The sequence below is a fragment of the Hemibagrus wyckioides genome, linkage group LG29, assembly GCF_019097595.1.
Source record: "Hemibagrus wyckioides isolate EC202008001 linkage group LG29, SWU_Hwy_1.0, whole genome shotgun sequence".
Lineage (NCBI taxonomy): Eukaryota > Metazoa > Chordata > Actinopteri > Siluriformes > Bagridae > Hemibagrus > Hemibagrus wyckioides.
The window spans coordinates 6899837-6917336 of NC_080738.1; the positions used below are offsets into that span (position 1 = coordinate 6899837).

At 39.9% G+C, this 17500-nt stretch overlaps 1 protein-coding gene across 1 annotated transcript in view; it reads right to left on the reverse strand.

Moving 5' to 3' along the window:
* Positions 1 to 11310: 11310 nt before the first annotated feature.
* ugt8 (UDP glycosyltransferase 8) overlaps positions 11311 to 17500 on the reverse strand; it is a 27049-nt gene continuing 20859 nt past the window's right edge. Inside the window, exons 5-6 of the mRNA XM_058384737.1 lie at positions 16430 to 16649; positions 11311 to 13706 (exon numbers count right to left, since the gene is read on the reverse strand). Coding sequence (XP_058240720.1) covers positions 13346 to 13706; positions 16430 to 16649 — 581 coding nt within the window. The 3' untranslated portion in view covers positions 11311 to 13345. The remainder of the gene's footprint in view (positions 13707 to 16429; positions 16650 to 17500) is intronic.

Genomic DNA, 17500 nt, shown 5'->3' on the forward strand with positions numbered 1-17500 from the left:
CATCCTAGAGGACTGGGGGCACAAGGCGATTGGGGCAGTCAATCACAGGGCACAATCATTCCAATTAACCTACAACTGGGGGAGAAAACCAGAGTCTCTAGAGGAAACCTGAAGCACAGGGAGAAGATGAAAACTCCACACACAGAGGCGAGAATTGAAACCCCATCAACCCTGGAGGTGTGAAGCAAACATGCTAACCACTAATCCACCACGTTTTTTTTCCCTCCTCCCTCCTGTAGAGTTATATTAATACTATTTAATAGCAGTTACGCTACATAGCTTTGTCGACGTCTGCGTTTTGTGGAACTGTTGCTTGATGACACCATGAAGGCAGCTATGAAAAATGTAAATGAAATGATAAAAGAGGAAATTCCAGGGTGCTGAAAGTTCAAGAGCACCTGAGTATCATAGTCTGTGTTGGAACCAAGTGTTGGAACTAAATGCTGAAGGTGCGACTACACCTGGAGGTACGAGAACACGTTGGCACCTACAGACAGCACCGCTTCGGTGTGAAATAACATGCAATCCGTGGTGGGAATCTCAAAGCGAAAGCAAGCTGCTTTGACAATTGTGTATCTCTCAGAGATTTCAGAACTTCAGATGAACTTTTGTACTTTTTCTCCAGCCCGGTCTTGTTCGTAAAATCTGGTGTCATGTTCGGAAGGAGACGGGCATCGGGATGAGAAGGGGCTAGAATTATGACAGGGTGAATCTCTCTGTTCGATCCAACACGTTTTTTTTTTAAAGGATGTCTCGCAGCTGGTGACAAATGAGGACAGGCTCCAGAAGCAGGGCTTAAACAGCGTAGCAGCAAAGGTTAGCAAGGGAACATCTATCAAACGCGCACTCAACGTTAGCATGGCGTGCGCACACTGACAGTGATGGAGAAGATGAGTGCGACTTCAGTCACGGGTCAGTGACACGCTCATCTTATTCAGAAATGACGAAAGATAGGGAGGAAAGAGAGAGAGAGAGAGGGAGAGAGGGAGAGAAGACAACAAAGATAGATAGAGAGAAAGATGAAAAGAGAGTATAAGACAAGATGGTGGAAATATTACAGAGATTTCATTAAAGGAAATAAAATGTTATAGGGTTTATATGAAAGCTAAGCTCAGTGATAAATAAAAACACAAAGGCATGTTTGGAGGAACTCTCTAAATGCGCTAATGCTAGCACTAAAAGTTACTCACTAGGAAAACCATGAGGTTGGGGGAAAAAAACCCCGAAAAGGTTAGGAAGAAGTCAAGGAAGGAGCTGAAGGAGAGAAAGAGAAAGATAGCATCTCTCACTCTGAAGGGCCCCCGAAAAGCATAGATGATTGAGCGGAAGATAAAATCAGACCTCCGAGAGCAAGGGAGCGAGAAGCATGAGTTCATATTTAGCATTCACCTCTCCTCCTCTGACTATAGTTTATCGTCAACATCAAAACTAAAATGGCCTCTGGTTAAGTGAGCCAAGTCCATATCAAGGTGAACAGGAGCAGGCCCTGGGTTGTGATGCTGTTTACTGAGGATGTACAGTATATACACAGAATCCTAAAGCTGCGTCCAATATCCCTGGTACCCGACTATACAGCTGGCGAAAAGCAGAACAGCCAAAGAGTAGTGTCTGAATTCTCACAGTAGGTGAGAAATACACAGAAGGTTGTTCCTTGTGGCTTAGTCGCATTTGTTTAACAACACCTGAGTAAATTCTTAACATGTTTTAGGTTTAAACAAGAGGGGGAAAAAAATTGGCATTATTATGACATCATAGATCACAAACAATGCCAACATGGCGGACGTAGTGTGTCCAGATTGTATTCATACTACACACATATACTGATCAATGTGTACAAACAATAGGCACAGAATTGAATGTAGTTGGTACAGAATGGAATGCGAACGCAATCAGATGACGGTGGAACTGAATTGAATAAAGAAGGTACTGAATTGAATGCAGTTCTTACTGAATCCAATGCAGTTGATACAGAATCAAATGCAATAAGTTTTGAATTAAACGATGTTGGTACTGAATTTGAATAAAGTAAGTTCTGAATTGAAAGTAGTGAGTACTGAATCAGATGCAGTAAGTACTGAATCAGATGCAGTAAGTACTGAATCTGAGCCAGTTGGTACAGAATTGAATGTAATAAGTACTGAATCAAATGACTTTGGTATTGAATTGTATAAAGTAGTTATTGAATTGAATGCAGTTGGTAGTGAATAATATGCAGTGAACACAAAGTCGAATACAGTAGGTATTGAATCGAATACAGTAGGTACTGAATCAAATACAGAAGGTACTGAATCAAATGAAATAGATACAGAATCAAATGCAGTGGGTACAGAATTGAATGCAGTAGGTACTGAATCGAATGCAGTAGGTGTTGTATCAAATACAGTAGATACAGAATCAAATACAGAAGGTACTGAATCAAAATGAAATAGGTACAGAATCAAATGCAATGGGTACAGAATTGAATGCAGTAGGTACTGAATTGAATACAGCTGGTACTGAATCATATGCAGTAAACACAAAGTCGAATGCAGTAGGTACTGAATCGAATACAGTAGGTACTGAATCAAATGCAGTGGATACAGAATCGAATACAGAAGGTACCAAATCAAATGTAGAAGGCACTGAATCAAATGCAGTAGATACAGAATCAAATACAGTGGGTGCTGAATTGAATGGAGCTGGTACTTAATCAAATGAAATAGGTACAGAATCAAATGCAATGGGTACAGAATCGGATGGAGTAGGTACTGATTCGATTGCAGTAGTTACTGAATCAAATGCAGTAGGTGTTGTATCAAATACAGTAGATACAGAATCAAATACAGCAGGTACTGAATCAAATGCAGTAGATACAGAATCGAATACAGTGGGTGCTGAATTGAATGTAGCTGATACTGAATCAAATGAAATAGGTACAGAATCAAATGCAATGGGTACAGAATCAAAGGCAGTAGGTACTGAATCGAATGTAGTAGGTACTGAATCGAATGCAGTAGGTACTGAATCGTATGTATTAGGTACTGCTATAGGATGGATGTAGTCATTTTGGACGCACGGCAGGAGTATACTCGGCAAAAAAAAAACAAAAAAACGGATATTTGAACACAACAGACAAACTGCATTTTGATTGGCATTTATCCGATTGCATATAGCCATGTGATACCTTAAATAGTGAAAGACAATAAACATGCAGTAAACACTTTATCAAATTCCAGTTTTAATATTAAGTTTCTGTCTAACTACGAAAACTAGATAACAGCTAGATAATAGATGCTAGCTATGTTAAGATAACGCAATCTCCCTGGCTTAATAGCCTGACAATTCACTGTTTTCAATACACTTCATCCATTTTAGCACTTCCAGGTGGTTTCCATAACTCTTCTATAATTCAGGTTGTCATTATTACTGTATGGAAAGCCTTCTAGTCTTTTTTCCCCGACACTCTTGTCGTTTCCTCTTTATTTAACTTCTACCCACTTCAAGGTGACGTGACAGAACTCAAGCCAAGTGCCACCATGCCAAAGTGTGTGTGTGTGAGTGTGTGTGTGTGTGTGTGTTGAAAGCCGAAGCCGTAGGCTTCAGTCTGAAGTCATTCTCTTCACTCAAGATTAAAATCAACTACTTCACTAAGAAGTCCTCTCTTTAATTCACTCTCTCTCTCCCTCTCTCTCTTTCTCTCACATGCTTTGTTAGCTGTTTCTGTAACTTCATTCTAAGAGGAAAAAAAAGAGAAGAGAAGAGAAGAGAAGAGAAGAGAAGAGAAGAGAAGAGAAGAGAAGAGAAGAGAAAAAAGAAAAGAGAAGAAGAGAGAAAAGGAGAGAAGAGAAGAGAAGAGAAGAGAAGAGAAGAGAAGAGAAGAGAACAGAGGAGAAAAAAAATTAGAGAAATGAAAAGAAAAGAAAAGAAAAGAAATATGTACAGGAAAAGAGAGGGAAAAAGAAGAAAAGAAATGTACAGGAGCTTTACATTACAGAAGAACAGCAGGATGTAGTTCAAAGCCAAGAAAGACAACATTTGGTCAAGCATGACCAATAGTCCTCCTCCAGCTCCCGTTTGTGTGTGTGTGTGTGTGTGTGTCACCTCACTCTTTCTCAGTTCTAAATCTTGCTAAGACAAGATTTAGAAAGCTGGTAATCAAGAATTTAATCTATACTGGCTCTGAGAATATAAAACACTCCCCCATCCATATACACCACACACCACACACACACACACAAATATGACAGTATTGTGACTCAGCATCTACATTCAGTTCTCAGAAACGGTGGTGATGTGACATGAGTGCATTTATTTATGATGTGTGGACCCGTTTTAATGTCTATATAGGGACAAAATGTCCCCACAAGGATAGGAATGATGACTAACAATTTTGAGAGTTTTTATTTACAAAAAAAAGGAGGCAAAAAAGCTTTCTTTTAATCACCAAGGTTTAATGAGATGCATTAATAATTATGCTAATGAAGCGCCTTACAAGGACGAGACAAACACATTTTTCTCACAGAGTGTATTTGTGAGGACTGTGTGTACTTGCAGGTTTTTTTCAGTTTCACTTTTTTTCCCCTTATATGATCTAATCATAGACTGTACACATCTCACACATGCATGCTCTGTGGCCTAGTATGCTGTTATAAAATTTCCACATAATATTTTGGACCTGATTTGACCCAAAAACACATCTAGGTCCCCAAAACACCTGTCTGTGCCATGCTCCAGATTAGCACCTAAGCTGCATTTAGAACAAGATCCTAAATATTTTTGTCCCACCTATTTACACACACACACACACATATACATATATATACACTGAACAAGGAAAAAAATATGACCACCTGCCTAATATTGTGTTGGTCCCCCTTTTGCTGCCCGTCCTGCACTGTGTATTCTGACACCTTTCTATCAGAACCAGCATTAACTTCTTCAGCAATTTGAGCAACAGTAGCTCGTCTGTTGGATCGGATCACACAGGCAAGCCTTCGCTCCCCACATCCATCAATGAGCCTCGGCCACCCTTGACCCTGTCACCGGTTCACCACTGTTCCTTCCTTAGACACTTTGATAAATACTGACCACTGCAGACCGGGAACACCCTGTCAGAGTCTAGCCATCACAATTTGTCCCTTCATCAAAGTCACTCAAATCCTTACGCTTCCCCATTTTTCCTGCTTCTAACACATCAACTTTGAGGACAAAATGTTCACTTGCTCCCTAAAATATCCCACCCAGTAACAGGTGCCATGATGAGGAGATAATCAAGACGTCTTATTCTCTTCACCTCTCAGTGCTCATAATGCAGTCATGGGAACAGCAAAAGTAGCTAACACAAGGCAAATGTTTGGTAGCTTTACATCAAACAAAATTCACTGGAAACAGGCCTGAGTTCTTGCAGTTTCAGCATGGAGGTCAAATTTTGTAAACTTACAAGATTCTAAATGCTGCAAGTTAGTTAACCTAAGGCTAAACCTGTAAGTTAGCTTAGACCTGAGCAAAGATCAAGCTTACCATCATCCATCTGCAGTCTGTTCTTGGATGCCGTTGCCACATCATCTCAGAGTTGTAGGGTACTTTGAATACGGCAATTGGGTTTATACCCAAGGATTACTGTATTTGTAGAAAGGGTGAGTGACTGTATTGTATTGTCTCCACTGCAGACCTTTTCATATTTCTACCTTAAACCCTACCATTTAGTGTTGGCACTTGAGCCAGGGCCAGCTGTATCCTTGCTTTGGCATGACCTGGCAAATGTCCTTATAAGCTACTTTAAGGATCAGGGTTAATGATTGGAAGGTTGGGGTTCAAGCCCCAGCACCATCAAGCTGTCCTTAACCCTCTCTGCTCCAGAGGTGCTGTATCATAGCTGGCCCTGCGCTCTGACCCCAACTTCCTTAGCTGGGATATGTAAATGTATGTGTGGTGATAATAAAGCCTTCTTCTTTTGTTAAATACATTTGCAAACAATTAGTACAAGGCACCATGAATTGCACCTTGACTCACAAGGAGAGTGTAGACCCTGGAGAGTGACGGAAAATTAGCTGCACATGTTTCAATGCTCACAGAACGGACAAGCTCTCATAGTACGTACTGCAATTCAGGCTTCTTCATTTAAGGTACGGACCATTTATCTGGGTGTCTGGTGCAGCAGCGACATCTACTGGTATGAAAACACAGTTTGTAGAAGCTGATGAACTGGATTTAGAATTCATTTTGTCATTATGGGTTGGTTATTGTATGCAAAATAGTCGTCAAATACAATCTCTAATTGTAAATAAAAACTAATGTATTGGGCAGCCTCTCGTATTATCTTCCTATAATAGCATGCCCCTAAGTGTTTACTATTGTGATTCTTCCATCTGCAGTTTCGTTATCTACTTTCTATCTTTCTTTCTTTTCTGTTTTATTCATCCATGCAGACTGCAATCTTCAGCTGCAAGTGAATAATTAAATCAAGTGGAGAAGAATGTTGGGGGACATGGTGTTGACTTACCTGCCATCGCTCAGCAAGAACAAGTACATGTGCACACACACACACACACACACACACATATGCTACACTGCAGCTAGTATGACAGGATACTGATGCCATTAGACTATCAGATCACCTGATACCCGATGGTCCATCAAATCGCCACCTGCAGAGTCATCGTCTTTTAATCCTTTACCTGGCTGCAATTACTTAAGAGTGTTCAGGGGTAAAAAAAAATACATGCCAGGGAAGTATAAGAAGGTTCATTTGCAAAGCAGAAATGCCCTGGACCAACTCCCAGCCTTGCCATGATTTGAATGTCCACTGTTGTGTTTCACACAATATCAAAGCAGAAGCCTATGGTCTCAGGGTTCTTCTGACAATTCACCATCCAGGTCAGTGAGTTGAGGGTGTGGTCTGCACTCACAAAATGAGTGTTCCAAGTCTAATCTACCGGGCTAAACTCTGACACAAACTCTGAATTTATACTCAAGGTTCATTTTGGTAGTACATGTAATCCATCAGTCATCAACTCAACAGTATGGCACATGGTCCCACAAGAATGCACTCTAGATATTCAATTCCCACAAACAGTTAATGCCCAAGTACCATCCTTGCTTCAGTGGATTTCCTTGCTTCAATTCACATCTAGATCCGTGAAAGTAGTCAGTTTTTGGCAACAAAGATTCAAGGCACTTTGACATCAAGTACCAAAGACCTTCTAGCAAAAGTAAAAGCGCTGGCTCACTAGAGTATATATATGTAAGAACCTCAATCCAGAGGGTTTTTATGCACAATGTTTTTCTTTCAGTAGATGAAATCTGTTTTGAAACCATCTAAGCCCAGGAGTATACTTTTAGAATTTTGTGGCATTATGAGAAAATAGCCTATGCCCCTATTTTGGAAATGACTGCTTCTACAGTACAAAGCAGAGACAGGTCACAGTATTTAAAAAGCAGAGCAGTAGAGTAAAATGTTTGCAGAAGTAAATAAACAGGCAAACTTTCCTCATTTGATGGTGGCTGGCAGCTGTGGTACTTAGTGTAGGTGTCCAGAGAATGACCCTGCTGTCCACAATGTTAACACAGGCCCATCATTAAGCATTCTCAGCATTCCATGGTCAGAGTTTTAGTGTTTCTCAGCTGAACAGGTTTCCCATCACAAACAACGGGTTTGAGCAACAGTTTGGCAGGTCGATTTCGGAGCATTGTCAAGAGGTCTTTGAGCAAGTCTACTTATTAAAGGTAAGGTCTGGCTCCCTGCATTCCAGCTCATGCTTCACTTCATCAGTCTCCTTTCAATTTAGCCTTCTCTTTTCACTGAGCTATGACTGCTGTTGGGGCAGCCAAATAGTACACCTTGAAATTTTCCTTCAGGGAACAAGGGTTGTATGCCCTATACATCAAAACATAAGTGGACACTTGACCAATCACATCCATATGTAAATCCTATTCCAGAAATAGTCCCCTACTGTTCACGCTTCTAAGAAGGCTTTCCACAAGATTTTGGAATTTGGCTTAGGGATTTGTGCCCATTCAGCCACAACAGCATTAGTGTCAATGATGTTGGGCAGCATCAAGGCCTGGCACACAGTCGGCATTCATCCCAAAAGTAGTCAGGGGTCAGGACTCTGTGCAGGCCACTACTCAACCAAGCTTGAAAAACCATCTATAAAATTCACTTTGTGCTCAGAGGCATCATCATGCTGGAACAGGTTTGGGTTCAAGTGAAGGACAAATCTCACAGCCAATCTCAGGGCTTTCTAGGGAATTCTGTGCTTCCAACTTTATGGCAACAGTTTGGGAAAGAATCATGTACCTTTGGCCATATAGTGGACATAGCCTAATGTTTCCTTTCATTAGATTTACTCAGTATAACAAAAATAGTTTTGGAAATATATATTTAGCATAAGAGACATAAGCTTAGGCTGTGGGAGCTAAATGGTTAAGATGTCGGACTACTGATTGGAAGGTTTCTGGGTTTCAGGATGGAAGAATATTCCTTTTTAAGAAATGTTGATGAATTGGTAGTGCTCAAAGGAATTGTGAACCCCTTGTTGCCTTATGCCTGGAAGATGAGATCCACAATCGAGACCCTAAACATAAAGCATGCCCTGGGCACAATAAAGACAAAAACCTTAGCTACATAGTCTGCATCAGGTATCAATATTATAACTGGAAAAGCACAAGATCTTTCCCTTGGTACCCTTACACAAGCACTCTTTACCCATAAAATGTCCTCACATAGAGGATGCTCTTGCATTTTGAATAGTGGCAAGCTGTTAGACCATAGACACCAGTAGTGAACCATCTGGTCTCAAGCCTGAGATAGGTGGTCCCTGTGTCAGGGCTCCTTGCTTTAATTATTTAGCATACTTGTCCACTGATGTAACCAACAGGTGCAATACATAGGAAGAACCCCTTTCCAACATGGTAAGGATCTGCATACAGGAGGTGTCTTGGCCACCTGTCTGCCAGTGCATCCACCCGAAGAGTTGCTCTTTGATCCATCAAAGAGAAATAAAATTAGCTCTTTAAATACAAATAAACTGATGTCAGCCACAATATCTGTTCCGTTAGTTAAAGTTCTCTTACCAGAAGGCCAGCCTTTCAGAGGAAGTCTGCTATGAGTCTGAGGTAGCCCTGTACATGATTTGCCAAGAGGGACAACAAGTGAAAGGTGCTCCATGTCAAAAGGGAGCACTACATTTTTGAAACAAGGAGAAAAAAGTTCTCCTTTGTCTTTTTTCATAGGATACCATGCTTGTGTTGTTCCATGAGAAACCTTGAAGGCAGATTACTTATATGGTGTTTTCTTTGTACTGGGGACCATTTCCCTGTTCTGTTTCCAAAGAGCTTACACACTATGACCTGAAAGATATGCCTGACTGGTGAGTGAAACTCAGAGATAAGAGTTTCTGAGCTTCTAAACTCAAGAAATGACAGCTTCTGGGTTGGGGTCAGAAACTTCATATTGGTATTCACAGAAAACTCTAGTGCCTGAATATGTGACAGGGTAGATGGCGTGCACTTTCTGCCTCAGTCCAAGAAGTGTGAAACTATTGACATCACAAGACACTTTGTGAAAGTTTTAGTTACTAGTGAAAGTCTGCAAGGCAGAATTAAATATCTGTATGACATGGCCTTTAATTCAAATCTCTCTACCTGGTGTATTGTTACATGAATATAGGCACCCACCGGATCGGTCAGAGTAAACCAGTTCCTTGGACTGGCAGCATGAATTGTCCAAATGTTAGCATCTTTAATTTGAACATCTTGAAATGTTTAACATATGCAGATCTAGTATAGGAAGCAAAACCACACTCTTGGGGAAATACAAAAAAACATACATGCGTCAGCTGCTTTGTGATGAGATCATTTGCATGGTGAGAAGAATTGTGATAGCATTGAACATGCTCATTTTAGGACCCTGACTGGAAAATAAAAACCGTTACCTATTGGGAAGACTATTTCTCTCTGCTAGGCTTCATCTTCCTCACATTTGGAGTCTAGGTGTGGACCTTTATTCCAGCAGATGGCCATGCAGCACTTCTGGATGTCTGTAACTTGGGTGGAACATCAGGAGAAAAATAAAGCTGCGTGGTTCTTGGCTCATGATTGCTTGTAGATGGTTTCAAACACACACTGCTGAGGATAGGTGCGGATAAGGCCTGAAATTGGCAAGACAGCATCTAGTGACTCTGTCTGGCACAACAGGCTATTAACCACAGGTGCCAATGAGATCCACCCCCCTGCCAAAACTGAGTGCAGATCTATGGGCTACATTTCGGATATATAGTCTTGTTCATTATTGGAGTTTCTCCCATGGCAGCTCGGAAAAGCCCCATAGGTTAGCAGACTGACCAAACTAAAGGCCCTAGTAAAAAAAGATCACCTATGTGCAAGATATTTTCTTGAACTGTGCAGCAGAAAAGCAGCTACATTTGATGGGTAACTGGCATGCCCCACTATGACAAGATTATATACAGTATGTATGTAATGGAGGTGGGTTTAAAAACCTGTCACCTCAGAATCATCCATATAGATGAACTGCGCATCGCTATACACAGTAGTGCGTGTCACTAACGGTTAACGACGATACTAAGGGGAATTGTTTCTCAGTGATTTTGGTGTTCTTCCTTGTTCAAGGTCACCTCATCACAGTGGATCATTCCGGGCTATATATTTTGATTTTGGTTGCCCTTCATGATATAACCCTTCCATTTTTTTATCCGGGCTTGGGAAGAGCCACTGAGAATGAATCCCTCAGTGTCGGCGTTAGTTCCCCGCCCAGAAATCGAACCCAGGTCGCAGCAATGAGAGTGTGGGAACCTGCTGTTGGACCACCAGGGGACACTGATGTAAACTTCCTGAAGTAACTTTCTTAAAAATAAATACATTCCCCAATAAACTGGTCATCAGACGTGGAATTCTCTTCTACGAGCCAATCATTTTTTTCGAGTCAAAAAAAGTCTACGGAAAATAAAACGCTCTCGGACGACACGTTTTAGGCAAACAAAATATTTAATGTTTATTTAACATTAGTATTTTTGTTTACATACTATATTTACATTACAACAGACACACAACAGACACTTTAAAATATTTAAATCATTACTTAATAATAAAAAAAAATAAATTGTAAGCAAGCATAAACTCGGTGGAATCTGACAGTAAAGGGGCAGAAAGTGGTTAGGAAATGAAAAGGGCGATTTCTAGCATGTTTTAAATAAGCAGTAAAGACGATGCGCACACACATACACACACACATACACACACACACGTTGTATAGTTGCTCATCTTCCACTACGTTAAGCAACTAAAGTTATTCCTTCAGCTATTAGGCATATATTAATACTGTAATTATGACCCAAAAAAAAAAAGTGAGCAGAAAGTGATGGTTAAATGGAAGAAAGAGTTTTTTTTTCAGGGTGTAGCCATTACTCCGGTCATAGCCTAGGTGCATTTCCAGCCATTTCGCAGCCATGTACAGTACAATATTCAAGTATGGACGTAATTATATAAACAGTGCTTGGCTTGCAAAAATGCTTAAAGCTCACAGAGAAAATGGCTGAAACTTCTGCGAATTATTTACACTTTTTTCTAGTCGGGTTTTGTGTTACCTGTCGAAGGAGGGATAAAATGATGGTTACAATGGGTTTACTTGAATGTTTGGTTGGAAAAATCTTTCACAAGAGAGCTTTTCTTTCCTCCCTCTCCCTCTCTCTCTCTCTCTTTAAACGATGCCACATAGCCGTAAATAATTTCTAATCGCATTGTGTTGTGTTGCGTGAGCAATCGCTCGAAAAAGTACAAGTCTGATTTGTGTGAAATGTTATTGGAACTCTTCAAGCAGCAGTGGTAAAACGACCAACCCTAAACGATAAAACGATCACAGCTCGATTAAAAAATAAATAAAAAAAAAGGTTCCAAAGAGGCGTGGTGCATCGTGAGATTTCAACTACAGTACCGTAGATTTACAATATAAGGCCTCAGAGGACACGCTCCCTCTGTGAGAAGCTACAGGATGTACATCAGCGCTATGTTTATTCTACACACCGACAATCAAACCTGTTTCATTCACACATACACACACACAAACACACAAGTTAAGTGCCTGAAGGCAGAACGAAAGGGAATGTGAGGACAAGAAAAAGAAGGAAGTGGAAGAGTAAAGCATGTGTGTTTTCCTGTTCAAGAGTAAAGCTGTTTAAGTCTATTGGGAACATTTTTTTGATCTATCGCTTGAAAACACGCTTAAAACGGACACGTCTACGATTTAAAGGATTAAGTTTTAAAGATCCTAATAGAAAAACAAAACAAAACAAAACAAAACAAAACAATGGCAGGTGGGCTTGCTCTATGGCGAACTAGGATTACCTGGTAGCAGCAGCAGCACGTACGCACAGTTTCACTAAATCACTGTGTTGTTAGCGTTAAAGGAAAATTTCACCCTGAAAAAAATTGGTGCTTATGTTGAAATAATGAAATATTGGGGTTTAGTGAGTACGGTGCTGATTTGTCGGCTGGTGCAGTGTTTTCCGTGTGCGCTGGTGCCATAGTCGGGTGGGTTTAGCATTTACGCCGGCAGTATTAGCACAAAAAAAATAAAATAAATGAATGAATCGAAAGATTTGAAAGCTGAGGCGTTTGTGAACAAGGTGAGAGAGCTGCACAGAATAAAGGACTAAAGCGCCGCTGCAATGCTCTCTTTAGGCAGGGATGAAGCAAGGGCAGCAGATATCACTGTTATCACTATCATCACTGTGGGTAATGTCGAGGGATTAATCTTTTGCACCAGTTTAGAATTATGGATATTAAAATTATTCAGGGTGGTAATTTTTCTCCAAGGCCCACCGTCATCCTAATCTCTCTATAGCAACAACTAACGAGCCGAAAAAAAAATCATATCGAGGGGATGCGAGCACCTTCGGGATGGATAAGGGAGAAAAGCAAGAAAAGATTTTCAAAAAATTAGTCGGGACAAAAAAAATAATAATAAATACAGATATTCTATACAGACACCTGAAAATTGAGACATCGTCAGGAGGGCAACTAGTTAATAAAATTTATTTGTAACATTAAAACTGTCACTTTTTCTCCTGCGAGGATGGAGTCGAGATTCCGAATCGCACACCAACGTTCACTGGATCCAAACGGACGAGTGAAGAAATCAGACTTGGACCAACAATCCAAATGATTTTTTTTTCTCACACTCCCGTTCCATTTGGCTTTCAGCTCACGTCACGCCTTCATCTTGTGTTGTTGGTTTGTTCAGCTGTGTGTTTACTTCCTGTCGCAGGTGGCATGTCGTTAGTTTTTCCTCTTTAGTATAGCTTCAGTGTCTATTAATTTATGATTTTTATTTCTTTTTTGCCTAGGTTTGTTATTTCAGCTTCTTGTCGAGGCTCTTGACGTGGCCGTTGCGTTTGTGCTTGCCGTTCGCGACGCCATTGTGACAGTGTCCGTTGGCCTTTTCCACCGAGGCCATGCGTCTCCTCAAACACGAGCGGACCAGTCGAACTATCCAGTACACGCAGTAGCAGATGAGGAAGAAGGCCGCCCCCAGGACGGCGGTGACGTCCAGCAGGAAGTACTGGTAGACAGGGACGCTGTAGACGGCCGAGCGCAGGTGCTCAGCACCACGGTGCCGCAGGATGTAGCTGATCCAGTAAACGGCGCGTGTCACAGGATGGCCGGGCTGATCTTTGTGGATCTCCGACAACTTGAGGGCTTTTTCTCGATACCTGAGAGAAACAGAAAAAGGAAGGGAGGAAGAGTTATGAGTCAAATGGGATGAGTGAGTGGGTACAAGATCAAAGTTCATTTTTCTTAGAAGAGGAGTATTATGTCCAGAGAATGTATAATCAAACCTATGTTTTTGTAACATATAGTAAAATAAAATAAATAACCTATATGGTTAAAAACTGTATATCTCCTGTATATAGCCACTTGAGAGCGTGAGAGAAAATACAACCACCACCACCATGACACCTGCACATTCTCCCGCTGACCAAAAGGAGGCACCAAACCATCAGTTTTAAGCCGGCATGTCCAACCCAGTGATGTCATCCCGCGTGCTGAACACGCACGACAGGTTTTTATTGACTGATTTCAACTTTAACACACATTTTTGCTAACAACATTAACAGAGGAAAAGTTTCAAGAAATATCTAAAAGTGGGCGGAGCATTAGCAACATCTCAGATAATATATCTTATATTACCTAAAGAAAAAAAAAATCAAGGAATATATGAAGAATATATGAACTAAAATTATATATGAATTTATTTTGTTTTTTTTCTGTATTTAGAACCCAAAATTTGTGTATCTAATTTAGCTGCATTCAAATATTTCCTTTCTTCGTATCTCTACTCTACTATAAGAATAATATTATATAGCAATTACGTTGATTGTTGTTGCATATATACTGTATATATATATATATATTTTTAAAAACATCTAAAGTATTTTTCGTAAGTGCACATGAGGTATTTTCTTGATCAGACGATAAGTAAATAACAATCCAAAATTCTTCTTCTTGAGATCTGATCATTTCATGTTGCTCTAAATGATATGCCAAGCTGAAATCGTAGTTAGATGATTTTTCTCCTTTGGACTGTCCACATAAACGTCATGCTTGTGCAAATATTCGGTCAACACAGTCCGGCTTCCACTCAACACGAGCCTTTAAACTTGAGTCACCTGGATTGGGCTGGCATTAAAAATTAACTTTGTGTGCATCAGAATGAGGACACTGCCCTCCCCTGTCTCTTTGTTATTCTGCATCCATACCATTTATCTTATTTGCCCTTTATGATCGAATACTGTATATCTAGACCATAGCACCAATCTGTAATCTTCAGTTTGTTCAGAAGAACATTTCTGGGGCATTTATGGACAGGAGTCTTTAGAGTCAGTGCTCTAACATGATAAGCTAGGCTTCATTTTGTGTCTTCGAGAGAGAGAAAAGAGAAGCAGGTCAATGAACGCAGCCAGGAGGTTCCCAAACTAGAGGTCATGACTTCATGTGGAGGTCATGTGATTTAAAAAAGGGGTCGTGAGGAAAAACTCGCAATCTCCTCTTTGCTTGTTCATTTTACAAATCGGTATTAAAATATGAATTCGATTTTCTATGCGAATATTTTGAAATGTTTCCAAATTAGTAAGGTTATTATACACTTCACTATCATGCCACGATGCAGCTGTGAAGCTGAGCAACAACTGGACAAATTTCCTGCTGCACTGTGTTCAAGAATATCGCATGCACATACGAATCGTCTTCTAGTTCGACTCGGAAACCTGAAGTTTTGGCTCTCTGCCATCTACTAAAAGCTAGTTTCAAATTAGCGGGAGAAATGTAAGATATGAAGTGAGGGAACAATGTCGCTCGCTTGTGTTTGCGCATGCTAAATAGAGTAAAAAGCAGGTTTCCGTCCAGGAATGGATTATTTTCCTGGAACAACATGCTACCCAATAGTCTGGTAAAGGAGTGTGAGGAATATTCTGGTGTGTTTTAAGTCACTGATGTTACACATACATATCCAACTGACAATAAATATAAATATATGCAAATATATACATATATAAATATATAAAAATAAACACTCAGATGTCCTGTATTGTAAAAATAAATAAATAAATAATTTGGTGGTCAGAAAATTCATAATGCCTATTTATGGGCACCCCCTGCTTTTTTTTTTTTTTAGACTTCAACAGCATTAAATGTAAATGACTGCTGTAGTTTAAAGTTAAAAGTAATGAAAACAACATAATCATTATTTTTAATTGTTATAACAACACAATGTTATTTTCTAAAACATCGTTTTAATAAAAATTTTGAATGAGGTATATACTACAGACAAGCCTAACTGATCCCTCCAGAATTTCACGATGGCAGAAATGAATGACAATCAATATAAAGGGGAAGTTTACGGTTCTTAAAATAACCACAGATTTTAGCACAAATTACAACATATCCACAAAAAAAATTAATAAAAAATAATAATAATTTTTTCAAATAAAAAAAAAAAAAAAAAAGTTTTTTTGCTGCAACAATTATAAAATATCAGGAAATCCTGGAAGGAAAAAATATAAATATAAATATAAATATAAATATAAATATAAATAAATAGTAGTAATTTAATGAGTAATTTAGCTCATTTGGGTTCTGCGGGTAGAAAAGAAAAATGGCTTCAACAAAAATAACTATGATGGAACCTATTTGCTTAATGTGCCTAATATTTATAATAGTAGGATTATGGTTATAAAATGCAAAATGTGTGTCATATCATGTGTGTGTTTTTTAAACACAAATGTTCACAATAACGTATGAAAGTCTATATGAAGTCTAGGTGAAAGTTTATGTGGAGTCTGCAAAGTGTGAAATCATCAAGAGGAACATGGACAGGAACAATTAGAGATCTCTGGGATATGTTTGTGGTGGTGGTGGGGAAGGGGGGGGTGTTTACCTGCTGTCTGTGATGATGTTGAGCATGGCCGTGTAAAGATCCTCCTCGCTCATTTTCTTCCACTCCAGCATGATGCCCATGCCTTTGGCTTGCACTCGCGTCATGGTGTCGTAGTGATCGCCGAAGAGCGGTACGCCGACGACCGGGACGCCATGGTACATGGCCTCGTAGATGCTGTTCAGACCTCCGTGGCTCAGGAACGCCCTTGTGTTTTTGTGTCCTAAGAAAAGGAAATAGAAATGTTATATTTCGTTCCTGTATTTGCTCAGCATCAGTGACTCCTGCTTTTTCTGAATGTACACAGTAGGCCAGAATTTGACTTGTAAATCAGCTTTTTCGCTCAACGTGGGTGCAGCAGTGTTCAGCGGGTGGGGGACGAATTTAAGGAAACACAATCATCGAGTCTCTACAAGCAGCCTGAATGTACACTTTGAGAGTAAACATCCTTCTTCTAGTACATATCGTATCCTTCATGTTGAGATCATTTTTAGCCTCAGCATACGATATCACCGTCCGTGGGGACGGAGTCATCCTGGAAGTAACCACACCTATTATGACAGAGGACATAATAACGAGTAACGTGATTCACTATTGTGTCTAAAATAAAGCTCAGAAAGTGGATCGATCTAATCGATACAATAGCTGATTCTTTTAGTTGTGTATTTTTGTATAGTGTTCGATGTTTGTTTTGAGGTTTTACTCGAACTGAGCTGCTTTGAAACTCAAAATCTAAACAAATACAGCCCCTCTCTGGCACTGTTGGCTCTGCGAGGTGCTTCGGTTTGTTCCTCACAGAAAATCCTTGAATCGGAGCAAAACTGATTCCATTTTGAAATGATTCATTTGCAGAATTACACAGGCTGGTAATCTGGTAAATGACTCACTGAGTCAAATTTGCAAAAAAAAATCACCCCAGCACAGAGAACGATGAGTGGTCAATATATTACTAGATAATTATTAAGACTAGTGTGTCACATCCTGTGTTTTTTTCATCAGTGCTCAGTTTTGCAGAATACACGGCACGTTCGGATCACTTCCTGTCGAGGAGTCGACTCAGGAATCGAGAGTTGA